The sequence below is a fragment of the Heptranchias perlo genome, chromosome 7, assembly GCF_035084215.1.
Source record: "Heptranchias perlo isolate sHepPer1 chromosome 7, sHepPer1.hap1, whole genome shotgun sequence".
NCBI lineage: Eukaryota > Metazoa > Chordata > Chondrichthyes > Hexanchiformes > Hexanchidae > Heptranchias > Heptranchias perlo.
In genome coordinates, this window is record NC_090331.1 from 31503309 (window position 1) to 31527061 (window position 23753).

At 40.4% G+C, this 23753-nt stretch overlaps 1 protein-coding gene across 2 annotated transcripts in view; it reads right to left on the reverse strand.

Moving 5' to 3' along the window:
- mgat5 (alpha-1,6-mannosylglycoprotein 6-beta-N-acetylglucosaminyltransferase) overlaps positions 1-23753 on the reverse strand; it is a 135771-nt gene that overhangs the window by 30603 nt on the left and 81415 nt on the right. For both annotated transcript variants that reach the window (XM_067987255.1, XM_067987254.1), the window contains exon 11: positions 17857-17990. In XM_067987255.1, coding sequence (XP_067843356.1) covers positions 17857-17990 — 134 coding nt within the window. The remainder of the gene's footprint in view (positions 1-17856; positions 17991-23753) is intronic.

Here is a 23753-nt window from a genome sequence, read left to right on the forward strand (position 1 = left end):
CACTGCATCTGCCATGTATTCGCCCACTCACTCAACTTGTCTAAATCACCTTGAAGCCTCTTTGCATCCTCCTCACAACTCACAATTCCACCTAGTTTTGTGCCGTCAGCAAACTTGGAAATATTACATTTAGTTCCCTCATCCAAAAATTGATATATATTGTGGATAGCTGGGGCCCAAGCACTGATCCCTGCGGTACCCACAAGTCACTGCGTACCACCCCGAAAAAGACCTATTTATTCCTACTCAGTTTCCTGTCTGTTAACCAATTTTCAATCCATGCCAGTATGTTACCACCAATCCCATGAGCTTTAATTTTGCACACTAACCTTATATGGGACTTTATCAAAGGCCTTCTGAAAATCCAAATAAACCACATCCACTGGTTCTCCCTTATCTATTCTACCAGTTACATCCTCAAAAAACCCCAGTAGGTTTGTCAAACACGATTTCCCTTTCATAAATCCATGCTGACTTTGTCTAATCCCATTGGTATTTTCAAAGTGTCCTGTTATCACATCCTTTATAATAGACTCTAGCATCTTCCCTACTACTGATATTAGGCTAACCGGTCTGTAGTTCCCTGTTTTCTTTCTCCCTCCTTTTTAAAATAGTGGGGTTACATTTGCTACCCTCCAATCTGCACGAACTGTTCCATAATCTATAGAATTTTGGAAGATGACAACTAATGCATCCACTATTTCCATGGCGACCTCTTTTAGTACTCTGGGATGCAGATCATCAGGCCCTGGGGATTTATCGGCTTTCAGTCACATTAATTTCTCCAGCACTACTTTTTTTTACTAATACTAATTTCCTTTAATTCCTCTTTCTCACTAGTCCCTTGGTTCCCTAGCATTTCTGGGAAATTATTTGTGTCCTCTTCCGTGAAGATAGAACCAAAGTACTTGTTTAATTGTTCCGCCATTTCCTTGTTCCCGTTTCTGACTGTAAGGGACCTATATTTGTCTTCACTAAATATTCCAGGGTACTTGACTTTTAGAAAAGATATGCAAAATGGAAAAGGTGGGGGCTAGCACTGGTAATAAAGGATGAGATAAAGGCAGTAGTGAGAAAGGATCTAAACTCAGAAAATCAAGATGTAGAATCAGTATGGGTGGAGCTAAGAAATAGCAAGGGACAGAAAACACTGTTGGGAGTAGTTTATATGCCCCGAACAGTAGTTATAATGTTGGACAGAGTATAAATCAGGAAATTAGAGGAGCATGTAACAAGGGTAATGTAATAATTATGGGTGGACTTAAATTTTCACAAATTACCAGAAGTAGGTTGGAGGATGAGTTCATGGAATGCATTCGCGGCAGTTTTCTAGAATATGTCGAGGAACCAACTCGAGAACAGGCTATTTTGGATCTAATATTGTGTAATGAGACAGTAATCTTACAGTTAAGGATCCTCTGGGGCAGAGTGATCATAACATGATGAATTTCATATTGAGTTTGAGAGTGATGTAATTAAGTCCGAAACTAGGGTCTTAAATTTAAAAAAAGCCAATTATATAGGTACGCGGGGCCAGTTGGCTAAGGAAGATTGGGAAATTAGATTAAAAGATATGATGGTGGATAAGCAATGGCAAACATTTAAAGAAATAATTCATAATTCTCAACGAATATACTTTCCCTTGAGCAATAAAAACATTACGGGAAAAGTGATCCAACCATGGCTAACTAGAGAAGTTAAGGATAGAAGTATAAAAACAGATTCTAAGAGCTTCTATAAGTACGCAAAAAGGAAGAGATTAGCGAAAGTAAACATGGGTCCCTTAAAGGCTGAGACAGGAGAAATTATAATGGAGAATAAGGAAATGGCAGAGACATTAAACAAATATTTTGTATCTGTCTTCATAGTAAAAGACACAAAAAACATACCGGAAATAGTGGGGAAACAAGGGTCTAGAGAGAGTGAGGAACTTAAAGTAATTAAGATTAGTAAATGCCGACAAATCCCCACAACCTGATGGCCTACATCCTCGGGTTTTTAAAAAGGAGGGGGCTGCAGAGATAGTGGATGCATTAGTTTTGATCTTCCAGAATTCCCAAGATTCTCGAATGGTCCCCATGGATTGGAAGGTAGCAAATGTAACCACGCTATTCAAGAAAGGAGGAAGCGAGAAAACAGGGAACTATAGGCCAGTTAGCCTGATATCAGTAGTAGGGAAAATGCTAGAATCTATTAAGGATGTAAGAACAGGGCACTTAGAAAATCATATGATGATTAGGCAGAGTCAACACAGTTTTATGAAAGGGAAATCATATTTGACATATCTATTAGAATCTTTTTTGAGGGTGTAACCAGCAGGGTAGATAAGGGGGAAAAACAGTGGATGAATCTGCCTCCACCACCCCTTCGGGGAGCATTCCAGATCCTAACCACTCGCTGTGTAAAAAAGTTTTCCCTCACGTCACCTTTAGTTCTTTTGCCAATCACCTTAAATCTATGTCCTCTGGTTCTTGACCCTTCCGCCAATGGGAACAGTTTCTCTCTATCTACTCTGTCTAGACCCTTCATGATTTTGAATATCTCTATCAAATCTCCTTGCAACCTTCTCTGTTCCGAGACGACCAATCCCAGCTTCTCCAGTCTATCCATGTAACTGAAGTCCCTCATCCCTGGAATCATTCTAGTAAATCTCTTCTGCACCCTCTCTAAGGCCTTCGCATCCTTCCTAAAGTGTGGTGCCTAGAACTGGACACAATACTCCGGTTGTGGCCAAACCAGTATTTTATAAAGGTTCATCATGACTTCCATACTTTTGTACCCTATGCCTCTATTTATAAAGCCCAGGATCCCGTATGCTTTTTTAAACCGTTTTCTCAACCTGCCCTGCCACCTTCAACGATTTGTGCACATATACCCCCAGATCTCTCTGTTCCTGTACTCCTTTTAGAGTTGTGCCCTCTATTTTATTTTCTCTCTCCTCGTTCTTTTTACCAAAATGTATCACTTCGCATTTTCAGCGTTAAATTTCATCTGCCACGTGTTCGCCCATTCCACTAGCCTATCTATATCCTCTTGAAGTCTATCACTATCCTCCTCACTGTTTACTACACTTCCAAGTTTTGGGTCATCTGTAAATTTGGAAATTGTGCCCTGTACACCCAAGTCCAAGTCATTAATATCTATCAAGAAAAGAAGTGGTCCCAGCACCGACCCCCGGGGAACACCAGTGTAAACCTCCCTCCATTCCAGAAAAACAACCGTTCACCACCACTCTGTTTCCTGTCACTTAGCCAATTCTGTATCCATGTTGCTACTGCCCCCTTTATTCCATGGGCCGCAATCTTGATGATAAGCCTACCATGCAGCACTTTATCAAATGCCTTTTGAAAGTCCATATACACCACATCAACTGCATTACCCTCTCTATCAGGTTAAACACGATTTGCCTTTAACAAATCTGTGCTGGCTTTCCCGAATCAATCCACACTCGTACAAGTGACTATTAATTCTGTCCCGGATTATTGTTTCTAGAAGCTTCCACACCAATGAGGTTAAACTGACTGGCCTATATTTGCTGGGTTTATCCTTAAAACCTTTTTTGAACAAGGGTGTAACATTTGCAATTCTCCAGTCCTCTGGCACCACCCCCATATCTAAGGAGGATTAGAAGATTATGGCCAGTACCTCTGCAATTTCTACCCTTATTTCCCTTAGCAACCTAGGATGCATCCCATCCGAACCGGGTGACTTATCTACATTAAATACAGCTAGCCTTTCTAGTACCTCTTCTTTATCAATTTTTAGCCTATCCAATATCTCAACTATATCTTCCTTTACTGAGACTCTGGCAGCATCTTCTTTCTTGGTAAAGACAGACGCAAAGCACTCATTTAGTACCTTGGCCATCCCCTCCGCCTCCATGAGTAGATCTCCTTTATGGTCCCAAATCAGCCCTACCTTTCCTTTTATTATACGTTTACATGCCTGGAGGAGAATTTTGGATTCCCTTTCATGTTGGCCGCCAGTCTATTCTCATACTCCCTCTTATTTCCTTTTTCACTTCCCCTCTGAACTTGCTATATTCTACCTAGTTCTCACTTGTATATCAACCTGACATCTGTCATACACCCCTTTTTTCCATTTCATCTTAAATCACTATCTCTTATGTCATCCAGGGAGCTCTGGCTTTAGTTGCCCTACTTTTCTGCCTCGTGGGAATGTGCCTAGACTGTACCCGAACCATCTCCTCTTTAAAGGCCACTCATTGTTCAATTACAGTTTTGCCTGCCAATCTTTGATTCCAATTTACCCAAGCCAGATCTGTTCTCATCCCATTGAAATTGGCCCTCCTCCAATTGAGTATTTTTACTTTAGAGTTGTCAGTGTCCTTTTCCATAGCTATTCTAAACCTTATGATACTAGGATTGATGTTCCCTAAATGTTCCCCCACTGACACTTGCTCCACTTGGCCTGCCTCACTCCCGAGAACCAAGTCAGCAATGCCTCCTTCTTCGTTGGGCCAGAAACGTACTGGTCAAGAAGTTATCCTGAACACATTTCAAAAATTCCTCTCCCTCTTTGCCCCTTACATTATTATTGTTATCCCAGTCTATATTAGGATAGTTGAAGTCCCCAGTTATCACTACTCCATAGCTTTTGCACCTCTCTGTAATTTCCCTGCAAATTTGCTCCTCTATATCATTCCCACTAGTTGGTGGCCTATGGAATACACCCAGTGGTGTAATGGCACCTCTTATTTCTTAACTCTAACCAAATAGATTCTGACTTTGACTGACCCCTCCAGGGCACCCTCTCTCTCCAGTACCGCCTTAATCAATACTGTCAAGGACTGGGTTATAGTGAAGGTGGCTAAAAAACAAGGCAACCAGACAAGTATGATAGCAAATAACACAGTCAAATAGAGTGCAGGCCCTTGAAATTAGCTATGCGCAGATTAGGGTACAAACTCGGTGTACCGTATGACATTTTTGTCCACTATTTTAAACAGAATCTTAAGCTGGTTATCAGAGAAAGGAACTTCATATAAAATGTGTTAAATACATTTTCAAGGAACGTGGGTATTGCTCAGGAAATGAACTTTCAAGAAAGGTTAGAACAGCTTTGTAAAACAATGGGGAAGGCCATGGTAAGGAAAAGGGAGGTCATTGTTGGAGATACAATCGTGCCGTTTGTGCACACTTTTTCGTCTGAAAGAAAAAGTCAATGGGTTTATGATTTGTCTACCAGGAGCTAAAATTGTAGGCAATGAGAAATGGGTGGATGCGCTAGTGTAACAGAAAAGAAAGACTTTTTGTATCGCTTTTCACGACCTCAGGACGTCTCAAAGCGCTTTACAGCCAATTAAGTACTTTTGAAGTGTAGTCACTGTTGTAATGTAAGAAACACAGCAGCCAAACTGCACACAGCAAGGTCCCGCAAACAGCAATGTGATAACAACCAGATAATCTGTCTTAGTGTTGGTTGAGGGATAACTGTTGGCCAGGACACCGGGGTGAACTGCCCGGTTCTTCTTTGAAATAGTGCCATGGGATCTTTTACGTCCCTCAGAGGGCAGACAGGGCCTCAGTTTAACTCCCTCAGTACGGCACCGGAGTGTCAGCCTAGATTTTGTGCTCGTGTCCTTGGAGTGGGACTTGAACCCATAGCCTTTTAAGTCAGAGGAGAGACTGCTACTGCTGAACAACAGCAGACACCTAGTGCAGAGGGTGGCAGAAAAGCTACGGTAGCAGTCCACATGAGAATGACAGATAGTGATGCCTCATGAATTAAACATATTGTCAGGCATTGAAAAAGAATGGCTGTACTATGCACAGGCTATTCCTTTTAATTTAAACCTGGTTCATACAAACTGTCTGTTAATTCAAATTGAAAGAATGAAGACATGTCCCACTGAAATTGTATTCCAAACTTCACTCTAATTTGATCTGGTGAATTATCATTTTCAGATTACATCCATTGCGATTTCCTGTTGAGGCTGGGTTCAACCAATGAAATGCTTTGCTTTTATGAATTCAGCACATGATCACCAGTAGGTATTCATAAGTACCAGCCTTTCCCCACCCAAGTCAAGATAGGAAGCAGTTTGAGAGCACTGCTAGTCAAAAGTACAAATCCTCACCACTGATGCCAAATACTCTGTCATTAAATATGTGAATGAGCACCCTGGAGAAAAGAAGAAAGTCAGGCACAGAAATTTAACATCTCTCCCACCACCATCTTCACGTGGCATGAATTACCAATGATTAGCAGCAGAATTTTGGCAGCCAAAGAAATAGGATGCTCATCTCAGCTTGTCCCAATGTCAAATCAGCTTTGCTGATAAAAGTATTGAAATTCTAATCTCATTACAAACCTGAAGGTATCTTTAATGTAGAATGAAAGTGGCTTTTCTATGAGTTGCACCTAAGCAGAATACTAGCTTAAATCAATGAAAAATACTCAGGTGCGAAATAAAGTCAAGCAGCAAATTACTTTTATGGTTTGTGTTAACATGACTTGGGATAAAGAAAGCTGCTGTTGATAGAGAATTTCAAAAACCTCAATATTTTTGTGGTGGTGTTACTCTGCCTGTAACCTACAATAATGAAGTGTGGATAACTACTGCTCTTTGAATGGCTGCATCATTTTGACTGAAGCACAGTATTGGAAGACAGTAAAGTCACATTGATTATTAATAACTGTAGGCTCACTAAGGTACCTGCATCTAAATGTGGCAGAGCAAATAATTTTACTGCCAAACACAACGGGGGTGATTTTAAACCCTAAGAATAGGTGGGTTGGGGACGGGTGGAAGTTGAAAATAGTTGTTTTTTTGAGTCGCAACTACAAAATTTCCCAGTGGGAAGCCTGAATTTTACGTGCCCAAGTTAAACCCGGAAATAAAGCCGGGTTGCAGTCTAAATTAATCTCACCAGCAAAGGCAGCTGCTGCATCTGATGCAGTCCACAATCCCACAAAGGCACCGACAGCTAACTCTGAAGTAGGCAGCCTTTTTTCCACATGAGCTCTCTGTTCCAAATGGCAGAAGACATGAGATTTGCATCTATTGTTGACTATGATTTAAAAAAAAGCCTCGACATCCACATTGCTGACCAACAAAGACATTGTTGATGCTGTTCAGAAGGATGATGCTAGTGGGATTACGAGTGAGGACGAAGTCCAAGCAAGCGGATCTAGAGAGCAGACAGCTATAGCATCTAATTATGTGCGATTGCCGAGGAAGTAGCTGATAACTAAGTCAGCTGTCCCAAAGGAACTTTTTCTGCGCTAAACAAAATTGACAATTTTTTTTAGATAAATGTGCTGTCAGCAAGAAGCAAACCACAATCAGACTATTACCTGAAATGATTGAACTTTGCGTTGCACAACTTGTTCCACCCAGTCAAGGCCTTTGGGAGGGGGGGGTGAGCGGAGAGGAGATAGGAGATGAGGCGACAAAGTCGTCAAGGTGGAGAGCAAAGGGGGGAGGGGGGGTGATGATGATGATAGGTTTGAACGGGTGGGAACCTTATCTAAGGAGGGGGAACCTTTTACAATGTCAGTTGGCATGGGGACCAGGAAGGGAACATAAGAACATAAGAAATTGGAGCAGGAGTAGGCCAATCGGCCCCTCGAGCCTGCTCCGCCATTCAATAAGATCATGGCTGATCTGATCCCAACCACAAATCTAAAGAACACAAGAAGTCGGAGCAGGACCCGGCCACATAGCCCCTGGGCCCTCTCCGCCACCCACAGGGCATTGACCGATCCGAACTCAGCTTCATGTCCAATTTCCTGCCCGCTCCCCATAACCCCTAATTCCCTTTACTTCTAGGAAACTGTCTATTTCTGTTTTAAATTTATCTAATGATGTAGCTTCCACAGCTTCCTGGGGCAGCAAATTCCACAGACCGACCACCCTCTGAGTGAAGAAGTTTCTCCTCATCTCAGTTTTGAAAGAGCAGCCCCTTATTCTAAGATTATGCCCCCTCGTTCTAGTTTCACCCATCTTTGGGAACATCCTTACTGCATCCACCCGATCAAGACCCTTCACAATCTTATATGTTTCAATAAGATCGCCTCTCATTCTTCTGAACTCCAATGAGTAGAGTCCCAATCTACTCAACCTCTCCTCATATGTCCGCCCCCTCATCCCCGGGATTAACCGAGTGAACCTTCTTTGTACTGCCTCGAGAGCAAGTATGTCTTTTCTTAAGTATGGAGACCAAAACTGTATGCAGTATTCCAGGTGCGGTCTCACCAATACCTTATATAACTGCAGCAATACCTCCTTGTTTTTATATTCTATCCCCCTAGCAATAAAAGCCAACATTCCGTTGGCTTTCTTGATCACCTGCTGCACCTGCATACCAACTTTTTGATTTTCTTGCACTAGGACCCCCAGATCCCTTTGTACTGCAGTACTTTCCAGTCTCTCGCCATTAAGAAAATAACTTGCTCTCTGATTTTTCCTGCCAAAGTGCATAACCTCACATTTTCCAATATTATATTGCATCTGCCAAATCTCCGCCCACTCACCCAGCCTGTCTATATCCCCTTGCAGGTTTTTTATGTCCTCCTCACTCTCTACTTTCCCTCCCATCTTTGTATCATCTGCAAATTTTGATATGTTGCACTCGGTCCCCTCCTCCAAATCGTTAATATAGATTGTAAAGAGTTGGGGACCCAGCACCGACCCCTGTGGAACACCACTGGTTACTGGTTGCCAGTCCGAAAATGAACCATTTATCCCAACTCTCTGCTTCCTGTTCGATAACCAATCCTCCACCCATGCCAGAATATTACCCCCAATCCCGTGATTTTTTATCTTAAGTAATAATCTTTTATGTGGCACCTTGTCGAATGCCTTCTGGAAGTCTAAATACACTATGTCCACTGGTTCCCCTTTATCCACCCTATACGTTATATCCTCGAAGAACTCAAGCAAATTTGTCAGACATGACTTCCCCTTCATAAAGCCATGCTGACTTTGTCCTATTAAATTATGCTTATCTAAATGTTCCGTTACTGTCTCCTTAATAATAGACTCCAAAATTTTACCCACCACAGATGTTAAGCTAACTGGCCTATAATTTCCAGCCTTCTGCCTACTACCCTTTTTAAATAACGGTGTTACATTAGCAGTTTTCCAATCTGCCGGGACCTCTCCTGAGTCCAGGGAATTTTGGAAAACTATCACCAAAGCATCCACAATCCCTACTGCCACTTCCCTCAAGACCCTAGGATGGAAGCCATCAGGTCCAGGGGATTTATCCGCCTTGAGTCCCATTATTTTACTGAGTACCATCTCCTGAGTGATTTTAATCGTATTTAGCTCCTCCCCCCCCCCGAGAGTCCCCTGTTTGTCCAGTGTTGGGATATTCTTAGTGTCCTCTACTGTAAAGACTGAAACAAAAAGTTGGGTGGTCAGCAGTTTAGTGTGAATGCGGTCAAGGAACAGGAAGTCACAAGACACAGCACAGGCAAAGAACATGGGGGTACTGATGGATAGCTCACGTGAAATCAACAGTACAGTGTGTGACAGCAGTGATGAAGGTAATTGACAAAACACAAATTCCAGGAGGTGATAATGAATCTGTACAAGGCACTAGTATGGCCACACCTGGAGTACTGCATACAATTGTGGCCACCATAGCATGGTTATCCAGACAATGCAGGCAGTGCAGAAGTGCTTAAAATTGCCAACTCTGGAAAACATTATTCAATTATTCAACCTTCTTAGGGGAATAGATAAATTGAACTCCAATAATACGCTTGAGACCGTCACAAATCTAGAACTAGGGTCACAGGATCAAGTTTAGAAGAAGGAAGCTGCACAGATAGTTTAAGATTAACAACTTTACAGAGGGTGTGCATTGTGTGGAACAGATGGAGGGCAGTGGAGGCAAATAATGAGGAATCATTTAAGGGAAAATTTGACGGATAATTGAGGGTGTGAGCAATTGAAGGATATTAGTTTTTGGGACCAGTCAGATGGACTTTTCTGGTCCTGTACTTTCCCATATTACTATGCAAATTCCTAATTTGAATAAGTTTACAAATGAAGGCCAATGACAAATCTCAAGTTACAGATGCAGTATATGCAAAACATGCTCAGTTATAATATGCAACTCAGAAAAAAAGGCAAATAGGACTGATCTATCTTGGTGAATGAAAGAGCTAAAAGATGAGCTTTTATACTCAAATAACCCTCATGAAAACGTGCAGACAATAATGGTATAATGCTGCAAGAATTGTAAATCTACCAGTGGGGAAATAGAATAACTGTTGCAATCTTCGCCATTGGAACAGACGGCCAGCAAGTGCACTCTGCTGGTTGGTGGACCAAATGTCAAAATTTACCCCCAGGAGTGCAAATGGATTTACAGGGAAATCATGGTGGTTGAAGCCAGATGACAGCTTTCTGAACATCCAAATGTGCTTTTCCAAAGATGTCAACTGTTATGTGATAGCTAATCTTTCAATGGTGTTTATTTACTGTATTGAACTTTTTATAAAATAATTATTTTCCACAATGAAACCTCAATCAAGATTGATTTACTTGAGGTGTCAAAGGCTGTTGCTATATTTTTTCCCCTACATTTCAAAGATGTGATTGGAGAAATTGCTTTGCTTTCATCGGCACTTCATCATAAGCCAAACATTTTCCATTAAACATTTACTTTAAAAACTGGCAAAAGTTCAACAACACACAACACATTTTATTTCCATAAACTATCAGAAGATGGCTGGCAAATATGCATACAGTGACAGTCCTCTATTAACACTGTTAGAATTAAATTTTTAATAGAGGATTTCAACATTATGCTGGGATATGCCAAATTCCATAGCATCCTCTCCATTTGACAGCAAAATAAACTACAAAAGTGGGTTTTACAAGCATAGTTCAGGGAGCCGCCACCCCACGCACCCCCCAAAATTTTTTTATAGAAATATCTTCTGGAGCCTGCAAAGTTTCCATACTTAAATAACAATAATCAAATAGGCAATTTAGTTTGGCTGTTAATACCTGCTATACATATTCACATGCACACATTCTTAGCAATATTATAGTAAAGAGTCCTCACTAGCTGAACTAATACTTCTTCAAACTTCAAAATATTACCTTGGGGTAGAAAAGAGGCTGATAACACCACAGAAGCATGTATTTCTTAATGCATTGAACATTTTGTTTTTAATCACCTCAGTTGACATGTCTTAGCAATTAATTAGTCCGTTGTTCATTGAAGTAGACTGTAATTACTAGGCAGGAACAGAGGAATTAATGCTGAGCAGATTATTTTGCTTGCTGGACATGTTTGGCTGGATTTTCCTCTGCTATACTGCCTGAAATTAGTACAACATTAAGGAAGATTGGGCAGGAAGACCTTCCAACACATCCCAATCACACCACCATTGATTGCCCTTCCCCTGCCTTAGCCGCCCTATCACATGTAAATTAAAACAGGTAGTCAGGGGCTACTCCCACTGGCCCCAGGGATTGCCAGTGAATGCTGGGACAGCAACAGAAGGACTGCTGAGCACAGAGAGCGCGGGAGAATTCAATAAATCTGGTAATTTGTGGACTAGTACCAGAAAAATAATGTTGAAAACTGCTGAATCACAAATATCAGTGTGAAACAGTGTTTTAAAATAATTGGAAGATGCTGTCAAAAATCACTTAGTTCACAGCTTTGTGATTTGTCACTAATGTAGGAAAATCCATGCAGTTTCCTTATTTTGGCACACACCATTCAACTGCACAGTCTATCAATTGACATTTCAATTTTTTAAAACTTTAATTTCTAGAGTATTGTTCCTGAGTTCAGTATAGCACAGGAAAAAAAATTCTCTACTTCACTTTTTAAACCGCTGCACCAGTGCTCAAATCCCACCTCTGAGGTGGATGCTCCGTAGCCTGCTCTATGGGTACGAGTTTGCCTCTCAGATAATTAGGGGTCACACTGGGGATAACTGAACATAGCACATCAGGCCAATGCTTCACTGTACACCATTTTGACCTTGGGGATGGCTGTTTAAGAATTTTTCTCTTTACTTAAGGATGGGGATGCAGTCAAAGAGGATAATTTTGGGAAGATTTTTTGAAATCATTAGCATTCCTAAACTCTCACTGTAGCTCCCCCAAAGGTTCAGTGGGTAAATATACTGCCTGGTGTGGTGCTGACCCATTTAGACCAGAGTCCCAGGCTCATTCCCTGGTTTGTGTTTATTTAAATGTTTCTCAACTGAGATGCTACAATTGTCCTCCACTCACCTAGGTTAAGGAGATGGAAAACAAAACAGATTAGACTTCTGTTCGACTGCTTTCCTGTGAATTCTGCTGTGTGTAAGGACATCAGGATTGGAGGGTACGGTAGCATAGTGGTTATGTTACTGGGCTAGTAATCCAGAGGCCTGGACTAAAATCCAGAGTCATGAGTTCAAATCCCACCATGGCAGCTGGCGAATTTAAATTCAATTAATTAATTAAATTCAATTAATTAAATAAAATCTGGAATTAAAATACTAGTATCAGTAATGATGGCCATGAAACTACCGGATTGTCGTAAAAACCCATCTGGTTCAATAATGTCCTTTAGGGAAGGAAACCTGCCATCCTTACCCGGTCTGGCCTATATGTGACTCCAGACCCACAGCAATGTGGTTGATTCTTAATTGCCCTCTGAAATGGCCTAGCAAGCCACTCAGTTGTAAAATCTTGCTACAACCGTCACCACACGGACTGCAGCGGTTCAAGAAGGCGGCTCACCACCACCTTCTCGAGGGCAATTAGGGATGGGCAATAAATGCTAGCCTCGCCAGCGACGCCCACATCCCGTGAACGAATAAAAAAAGTCAGCTCTGATGCTCTTTACGGTAAGATAGCCTACTGACATGCACTGTGATACATACATATGAATACTGATTACTTGTGTAATGCCTGGAGGGATGCCAATGGAATGATATATCGCAACAGAAAAGAGAGGAGATAAAAACCGGGGGAAAAATTTTTTTTTAAAGGCATTAACCTCAAAAAATTGGTGAACCAGTACTGTGTCACCGCAAGACTTTAACTTGAACTTGAACTTTTGAAAAGCTTTCATATGGAAACAATGTACTGGATTTAACCGTTTAACTTGATGGAATTTATCTAGTAATCCAGAAGTTAGGACAAAAGGAAGATCACAGCATCAATCTGTTTTAGTAGTTGTGCATCATGATTAGTTGCCATCAACTTTACTTTCAGATTTGCCATCAGGACATGGGACAGTTTTAGGTGTCCTATTATAAAACATGCCTAGTTCCAAATCTCAAAAATAATTCTGGTTTAAAATTGTGTGAATATAGTCAGCCCAAGTCTAAGCCTTAGCCATAATGCAATTAATCAATATCCAAAACACATCTGTTCTGAAAATATTGGAGATCCTTCAGATCCTCACTTCCAAATAAGCTGTTGAAGCTTTACTACATGTCTGTCAGCAAATGGCTTAGGAAAAGTAATGAAGGGCTGATGCAACAAAATCTTCAAATATCCTGGAAACCAACAAAGTTGGCTCAGAAAAATGTCATTAGCTCCCAAAATAGATATAGTATTCAAACATCCAGCTGTCAACTATCTCACAAAACTACAGGAGAGGCAATTTAAGCAAAAAATTCAAATGTTTGCTGCCATTTCTATATGCCAGTGAACTCAAATTCTTTGTAAAAGTATAACAAATGCTTCAAATTTATAAAATATACTTTTTTTTGTTATAATTTCTTAATTATATGATAATTAAGGATAGTCAGCCACTTGGCCCATCCTAGATCATCCATCCAAAAGACCCTAGAGTCCCTCCACTGCAGCATCCAATTGTTTTTTAAATGATTACACGGTTTTCACCTCTACTACTCTACCCATGCATTGATCGCTCAGTGTGTGAACAACTTCTTGCTTAGTCCTAAAGATGCTTCTTATTAGTTTGAATCCATGTCACCCTGTCCTACCAAATTAGTTACAGTTATATATTTAATATGGCATGTATTTCTGGTCAACTAATCTTACTTCCTGTGTACATGCAGTGCGTATGGATTTTCAGAAGATATCTCACAAGAGACTTGTTAGAAAAATTAAGGTACAAGAAATGTAGCAGCATGACTCGACAACTGATTGACAAACAGGAAACAAGAGTTAGGATAAATGGATACTGTTCGGATTTGAGAAAGGTTGAAAATGATATAGCCCAGGAGTTAGTTCTGATTCCAGAAAGACTGTAAAAGACTGTCAGGTTAGCAGAGTGGGCAGACAGGTGTCAGATGCATTTTAATATGAAGTGCGAGGCAGTACATTTTGGCAGGAAATACAAGGAATATAAGTATACACTTAATGGAAAGATGCTGAAGGATGTGGATGAACAGAGATGTAGGGACTGAAATACAGAATTCCTTGAAAGTTTGAGTACAGGCAGACATAAAGCCATAACAACAGCATTTTGGGTTTTATAAAATAGGGGTATAGAGTACAAGAGTAATGAAATAATGACAAACTTGTACTAACTGTGGCTTAACCAATGTTTTGAGTACTGTGTGCAGTTTTAGATGTCCTATTATAAAACAAATTAAAGTGATTGAGTGTTCAGCATAGATTCACCAGGACGATACAAGAGATGGGAAACTGTACTTTGATATTTACACTGGAGCAGAGAAGGCTATTTAAAATTATGATGGATTGTCAGAGATATAAAAAAAGTAATGAGGCGCAAAAACAGAATATGAAAAAGCTTGTAAGGAGTATCAAAGCTAGCATCAATAGTTTTTATAAATATATAGAGAAAAAGAGTGGTACAGAGGAATGGGGACCCATTAAAGATACATCACTCCATTATTTAAGAAGGGAGGGAGAGAAAAACCAGGTTACTACAGATTTGTCAGTTTAACATTAATTGTGGGGAAGTTATTGGAGTCTATATCAGAGTGACTAAAGCACTTGATCAAAGAGGGATAGGTCACATCTGACTAATCTAGTTCAATTTTTTGAGGAGATCACTAGCATGTTGGATAAGAGAGTGTCTATGGATGTTGTCTATATGGACTTCCAGAAGGCATTTGATAATGTTCTGCGCAAGAGATTTCTGGCAAAAAACGAGCATGCATGGAGGTAATCTTGAGGAATGGGTTGGGAGGTAGGGCAGAGTAGGGATAAAAAGGTGCACTTTCTGATTGGCAGGATGTGACAAGTGGTGTTCATCAGGGATCTGTACTGGGGTCTCAGCTTTTCACCATATATGTTAATGATTTGGAAGGAATAGAAAGTTGTGTATCCAAGTTTACAGGTGATACTAAGTTAGGAGGCACAATTAAGTTGTGTGGATGGGAGCAGGAAGTTACAAAGTGACAGACAGACTAAGCGAGTGGACAAAACTATGGCAGATGGAGTTCAATGTGGGGAAGTGTGAGGTCATCCACTTTGGATCTGAGAGAAACAATTCAGAATATTTTCTTAATGGTGAGAGACTAGGGACTGTGGAGGAGCAAAAGGATTTAGGTGTCCATGTACACAAATCACTAGAAGCTAGTGCTCAGGTACAAAAAGTAATCAAAAAAGCTAATGGAATGTTGGACTTTATCGTGAGGAAGTAATTTTTCAGTTGTACAAAGCATTGGTCAGACCCCATCTGGAGTACTGCATTTAGTTTTGGGCACTACACCTCAGGAAAGATATATTAGTCTTGGAAGGGGTACAGTGTAGATTCACCAGAATGATAATTGAACAGCTAAATTATGAGGACAGGTTGCATAAACGTGGCCTGTATTCCCTTGAGTTTTGAAGATTGAGGGGTAATCTAAATCGAAGTATTTAAAATGGTAAAGGGTTTTGATAGGATAGATACAGATAAACTATTTCCTAATGGTGGGAGAATCCAGAACAAGGGGGCAGGATCTTAGAATTAGAGCCAGGCCATTTAGGAGTGAAACCAGGAAGCAATTTTTCCACACAAAGGGTAGCGGAAATCTGGAACTTGCTCCCCAAAAAGGCTGTGGATGCTAGCTAAATTAAAATTCAAGACTGAGATCAATAGAGTTCTGTTGGCTAAGGTTATTAAGGGACATGGAATAAAGGCAGGTAAATGGAATTGAGGTACAGATCAGCCATGATCTATCTAATTGGCAGAACAGGCTTGAGGGGCTGAATGGCCTGCTCCTGTTTCTATGTTCCTATAGAGCGAATAGGGAAAGACAATTTCCTCTGGTTGGAAATCAGCAACAAGGGATGTCATCAATTTTAAAATGTTACAATGACAGTAAAAATTGAGGATAATACTAATGTAGAAGGTTGTTGCAGCATGAAATACTTTGCTACAGAGCCTGATTGAGATAGAGACCATTGCATCTATAAGGGAAAATTGGATAAATATTTGAAGCAGAGGAAGCTACACAGCTATGGGGAAAAAAATCAGGGAATAGTTTTGGGTTATTCTACCAAAGAGCCAGAACAGACAAGATTGGTAAAATGGCCTCCTTTTCTGTCATAAATTTCTATGGCTCTATGTTGAGATTGTGTGTTTTGTCAACATTTACAATGGCAGAATACTACTAAACATGTAAATAAAATTCTGTCACAGTTTATTGATGAACCAATCAAATCAATGAAATTGGTTTACAAAGTAATTCTCATCCACCATTATTTTTTTAAATCACTGAAATTTCTAATGTCCAAAAGTAAGGTTATAAACCAAATAAAAAATTCAAAAATGTTGTATTTCGTAATATCTGCAGTACATTTTACCCAATGAATTATTTTGCATATTTTAAATTCCTTTCTGAATTTTTTTTTACTTTAAAAAGGTCTCAGCCAGTCATCTATATCTGTGCATTGAGGTCTGCATTTACAGAAATTCTCAGCAAGCAATCTGTACTTAGAAATAACTTGACGTTTCCTCACCCTGTAAGGAGGAGAGAATCTTCACTTTTTCTAAAAGACTTTCAAATGAAACAGACATTGGATTCTCAAGCTGTGTATAGTACTTAGTCGGATGGCAGATAAGGCTGGGGTGGGGGGGGCAGGGGACAGGGGGAGCTAGAACAGGTCGACAGCAGGCCAGAGGAGTTTTTGGGGCCTGGTGGAGCACTCCTGAAACTCCTGGCCCCACAAAAATCTTAAAAGCTTACCTTTTCAGAGAAGCATCTAGCGGCCTCTTTAAGGATCACTGGTTAGGCCTCTCAATGCCTGGCGAAAGTGTGACGAGCATGTACTTGTTTGTGCTCCGCCCATTTCTCCATAAAAAAATCAGAGTCCTGCAACGGGTGCAGAATCTCTATTTGCATATTTAAACAGCCTCCCATCTGTTTTGGGCAGGAGCGCTGAGCAAGTCCAGCCTGAAAATCGATTCAGGCAGGCAAATGGATGCACAAAGTCTTCGCCAGATTTTCCTTTGCCGACTGCCTGCTTTTTAGGTGAAAAACGGACAGCCGACAGTTGATAATTCCCACTCCCCACCCAGTGTTTTCAACATACTAGTAAAAGCAATGCAAAGGAGCCACCGAGTCTGCTATACAAGGCAGGCAGGTGTATCAGCCCAACAAATTTTTCTTCTACCATAGTCGATTGTGGTTTTTTTGAACCACAGCTGGTGTTAATTAATACACTGCCAAAGATTGAAAAAGCATGGATAAAATGAATAGGTTTTTTCTTCTCAGAAGGCCTAGCTGTACCATTCTTTTTGCTACCCACTCCAATAAAACAAAATGAAATATTGACAGACATTCATTACCTTCTGCTTAATATCTCACGTCGCCACCATTACTAAACCTACTGTGATCTCCGAAGTGCACTAGGTGCCAATAGTCTTTCAGTCAAATAAATGTAACTTGGGTAATGATTCTCAACAGTGTAGAATCATTGCTGTATATATTTACCTTCCAAAAATGATCCACTTTGCCATACACAAGAGACTGATTCTGTCTTTTGATATCATCAAGATGACTAATATCACTGGCATTGAGGTGTTGTTCAACCACAAATCCTAGGAAGCTGTTGTCAGGTGTGTGAGCTGCAAAGACAGACAAGGTAAAGCAGCATAGTTTTAATAATTTGATCAGGAAAGTATAGTTTAGAAGAACCTGGCAACAGCCATTTCAAACTAGTAATTAATATTTAACCCAGATGCATTCTGGAACATACTTGGTAATGCCAGTCTTACTAATTCCAATAACACAAATAGATTTCTCTTAGAAAAGTGTTAAACTACCATGGGAAGCATCAGATATCCTTTAGTGGAAATCAGATAGTTTATATTTAAAAACTTTTATGCAACATAAATATCTTATACTTTATGCAATAAAGATTTTATTTTTAATACAAGTAATAAAAAAACCATTTTAAAAAATCACATCATCAAATAAAAGTACTTAATCAAGAGCTCTGTAACAATTACCACAACTGCAAGTAAGCCACCTCCCCAAAGAAGCTAACACATCCACTCAGGTCACTGGACCACTGCATTCAAACCTCAGTTCTTCTCCGCAGGTCTGCCAAAACATTCATGTGTTTTCATTTCTACAATGCTTGGGCTATAAACATATCAAATATACTTTAAGACAACCCCTCAACATAATGAAGTGTTTTACTCCATATCCATCAAATGTGGATTTGAGATGTTGCACAACCATAGTTTGAAAACTAGATTTAAAAAGTTGTTAAATATTTAACTTTAGATGTTATTTTTCATAGATCACCAACTTATATATGCCAGAAGTGATCAAACATGAATAGAGTGCCTGACCAACCTCCTTGACCCTTTTTGTTCAACATGGTGTACCTAGACTTCCAGAAAGTCCTTTAAGAAAGTTCTACACAAAAGGCTGCTACTTAAGCTTAAAAAGTGGTGGGGATTCACTGGATAGGAAAGCGACTGAAGGATAACAAGCAATGGATACTTGTTATAGGAGTGATGTCGGGAATGGGTGAACAGGGAGTGGTTTGATAGTACCACTGATCGAGCTAGCCTGAAGGACATAGCCGCCAGACCGGGCTTACGGCAGGTGGCGAGAGAATACGAGGGAATAACCTACTTGATCTCGTCCTCACCAATCCACCTTTCACAGATGCTTCTTCCCATGACAGCATTGGTAGGAGCGACCACCACACATTCCTTGTGGAGACCAAGTCCCGTCTTCATATTGAGGACACCCTCCATCATGTTGTGTGGCATTGGTATTGTGTTAAGTGGGATAAACAAGAACGGATCTCGCAGCTCAAGACATGGCATCCATGAGATTCTGTGGGCCATCAGCAGCAGCAGAATTGTATACCATCATAATCTGTAATCACATGACCCTGCATATCCAACACTCATCAATCACAAATCAAGCCAGATGACAAACGCTGGTTCAATGAGTATAGAAGAGCATGCCGGATGCAGCACCAGGCATACCTGTAAATGAGGTGTTAACCTTGCAAAGCTACAACACAGGACTATATGTATGCTAAACAGTAAAAGCAGCATGCTATAGACAGTGCTAAGAGATCCCAACAGATCAGCTCAAAGCTCTGCAGCCCTGCCACATCCAGTCATGCACAATGGTGGACAATTATGCAACTAATGGGAGGAGGCGCCGCAAAGAAGATCCCCATCTTCGTTGATGCCAAAGCCCACCACGTGAGTTCAAAAAAGACTGAAGCGTTTGCAACCATCTTTAGCCAGAAGTACTGAGTGGATGATCCTTCTTGGCCTCCTCCTGAGATTCGCACCAGAGATGCCAGACTTCCATTTGATTTACGTATTCATGAAACGGCTGAATGCACTGGACACAGCAACAGCTACGGGCCCCAACAACATCCTGACTGTAGTACTGAAGATCTGTGTTCAAGAACTAGCCACACCCCTTGCTAAACTGTTCCAGTACAGCTACAACACTGGCATCTACTAAATGTGGAAAATTGCCCAGGCATGACCTGTCCATAAAGAGCAGGAGAAATCCAACCTGGGCAATTACTGCCCTATTAGCCTACTCTCAATCATCAACAATGTGATGGAAGGAGTCGTCAATGACTCTATCAAGCAACACTTAATCACCAATACTCACCTGCTCAATGAGGGGAGGTTTACATACTGATTTTTGGGGGTGGGCAGCTGGCAGAATTCCAACTCAGTGTGGGGAGGTGGGGGGGAAGTCCTGATTTGCTCATTAGTGATGGAGGGGGTTGTTCATGAATTTCTGCTCAGTTTGGGGGGGGGGGGGGGGGGGGGGGGGGGGGGGGGAGGTGGTTATTCAGGGGTCAATATGTTCCTTGGCTGGAAGGGGGGGGGGGGGGGGGGGGGGAGGTGGTTATTCAGGGGTCAATATGTTCCTTGGCTGGAAGGGGGGGGGGGGGGGGGGGACACGACGACAGACTTCTAGGCCGATTAGGGCAAGGTCCAAGTGATGCTTAATTGAAGTTAATATTCTGCTTAGTGGGGATGGGGGGAACTGCATTGGTGACGGGGGAAGGGGAGGATCTCAGAGGAAGTGCCAAAATTAAGACAGTGAGCAGCTTTTTAAATCAGAAAGTTTCCCAGGGTTGGCCACTACCTAACAGGATGAGGTGATTAGTCAGTCAGCTGTACATCAAGTTACATCGAAATTACAGCGCAGAAACAGACCATTAAGCCCAACTGGTCTATGCCGGTGTTTATGCTCCACACGAGCCTCCTCCCTCCCCACTTCATCTAACCCGATGCGCATACCCTTCTATTCCCTTCTCCCGCATGTGCTTATCAAGCTTCTCCTTAAATGCATCTATGTTATTTGCCTCAATTACTCCTTATGGTAGCATGTTCCACATTCTTACCGCTCTTTACCCAAAGAAATTTCTCCTGAATTCCCTACTGGATTTATTAGCGACTATTTTATATTTATGACCTCTAGTTTTGGACTCTCTCAAGTGGAAACGTTTTCTCTACGTCTACACTATCAAACCTTTTCATTATCTTAAAGACCCCTATCAGGTCACCCCACTGCCTTCTCTTTTCTAGAGAAAAGAGCCCCAGCCTGTTCAGCCTTTCCTGATAAGTATATCCTCTCAGTTCTGTTATCATCCTTGTGAATCTTTTTTGCACTCCCTCCAATGCCTCTATATCCTTTCTATAATATGGAGACCAGAACTGTGCGCAGTACTCCAAGTGTGGTCTAACCAAGGTTTTATACAAGTTTAACGTAACTTCTCTGCTTTTCAATTCTATCCCTTTAGAAATTAACCCCACTGCTTGATTTGCTTTTTTTAAAAAAAAAACTGGCCTTATTAACCTGCGTCGCTACTTTTAGTGAATTATGAATCTGTATCCAAGATCCCTTTGCTCCTCTATTCCATTTAGACTCTTATTATCCAGGCAGTAGGTGGCCTTCTTATTCTTCCTACTAAAATGCACCACTTCACACTTGTGGATCCTGGACAGATTGGAGGCGCGGAGAAGAAACACCATTCATAAGATGCTCTTGTTGAGGAGTGGAGGAAGAGAGGGCAGTCTCGGGAGCAGATGGCAAAAAAAAGTTAGCATGTACATGGGCTAGCTGGACGATAAAACGATCGAGGGGACAATAAAGTGGTTGGCAGGTAGATTTTGACAGGCAACTTTCCAGAGGTTGGCCACAAAGGCAGCCTTATGATTGGAGGTCTTGAGTAGGACTGCCAGTCGGAAGAGTAGGAGTAATGGTTGGACAGCTGTAATGGAATAGAATTTTTGTTAAAAGTTTTCAATTTATTTTTATGCTTCAATACTTACCTCCTTTACTTAGTTTTAGGAGCACGGCTGATGGCTAAGAGAAGGGAGGCTCAATGCCTTAAAGCTACCCCACAGTGATGCTGCACGCAGACTCAACCAGTTTTTTTGGTGATAATTCTCAATATGCTATGTAGCAGCTGTTGTTTTGACAGCTAATATTATACAACATTTAACAATGAAAAACCCTATCAAAAAGTGCCAGACACAGGTGTAACAGATAATGCAGTTAAATGTTGACTGTTTTATAATGGATTTTTGCCATAGACAGAGTTTTCAATGTACTTTTGAAATGGAATGTTGCAACCCACTAAGATGTTAATATACAACAGATTTATAACTATTCTTGAAATCTTGGGAGAATTTTTCTGGTAACTGGATTTTGTGTTTTATAAAATTCCACTTTCAGCTTGCACTGACTTGGTCTTTTGGTATGGAGGGACATTTTGGGTTAGGAATTTTGATCAAAGGGAAAAACAAAACATTTCAAGTAAGACTAGTGCATTCTTGAACTTTTTGACAAGTGTTTACTAGTTAACAGGGTATTAAGAGCATTTCCATCTCATTTTAAACAGCCCACCAGTGTGTGCAACTTCTTATATTTAAAAATAGATCTCCAGTTTAAAGATGGAAAATAGGACTGAAATGTAAATCTACAGACAACCAGATTGGAGTACAAAGAGAAATAAGCTAGATGAGCGAAATACCATTTTATTATTGCAAACTTTAGGACTCCATTATATAATACTCTGATCTTATAGGAATTACATTTGTAAACAGTTTTTTTAAAAAATGGTTAACATTTAATGTTCCTCATCTAACACAGACAAGTTAGTGAACATTCATTAATCTTGGCTGTTTCAGTGAATTCTGCAAGAAAAATCCATAAACTAACTCTTAGCAGGTAAATGCTTTTGGATGCACTTAAATCAACTCACTTGATTATCAGTCTTTCAGTTGAAATATAACCTTCTTTCCAAATAAGAACTGCAAAGTGATTGCTAAATAAGATATTGGCTTATAATCTTGTTTCTCATGGCTAGAACACGTTAATGCTATAATCACTCATCCTGGATAGAAGGTTATGAATCTATGGCACTGCTCCGTAAGCTAAAATTTGAGTGACAAAATCTTATTACACTTTCAACAGAGGCTTTACCACCACCCAATTCTGATGAAAAAATAAATTAAAACTATAAAAGCTGAAATATTAAGTTGGAGTTCAAAACTTAACATCTAATTTAGTACTAATATATATTTTAACATGTGTGCCGGAACTTCATTATTCCTTTGTTAAGATATTATTTAACTTTTCACATCACTGACGTTTTATTCCCCTAGTTAGAGCTGGTGGGTCGTGGCTACTATTCCCAGTGTCACTGGCAATAAAATAAACGTGCATTTTTATAGAGCATTATATCAGCAAAACATAGAGGCATTTAACACAATTAATTATTTTTCTAAGTATTGTGATTATGTAAGCAAACTGATCTTTTGTTTGAAGTATCGACATTGAATAGTTAACGTTAAAACATTCAGCCTACATTGCAATGGAATATGTGCCAACTGGTCAGTAACTGCACCATATATTCCACACATTACTGCACCTGTTCTAATACCAATAGTATTGGTAATGCTTACCTTATCTATGAGGGGGTGAACAAAGTACAGGCCTGCAGTTGAGTCAGATTTGAGGGGTTTATTCAAATACAATAAATACATTTCCTTAGAAGCAACTGCTTGCAAGCAAATGTTAGAAAAAAACTTTTACAGGTTCCAAAGGTACATGTATTCTAATTTCCACTCCAATCTTCTCAGCTCAAGCAAGTTATTCCCAGCTATACCCTTCAAACAAAGTTATCCAATCCTTTAACCTTTTCTTTCAGCTTCTAGTTCACAGAAGGATATCCTTTCTCAATCCCATCACTCAAAACTACACACAGCAACTACAGCATGCCTTTTCCTTCCTCTCTAGTGTAAAACAGCAAATATGTCTATAATTAGATTGAGATTTAACCTGATCAACCAAATCAAAACTGTTGAAAATTTAATGGT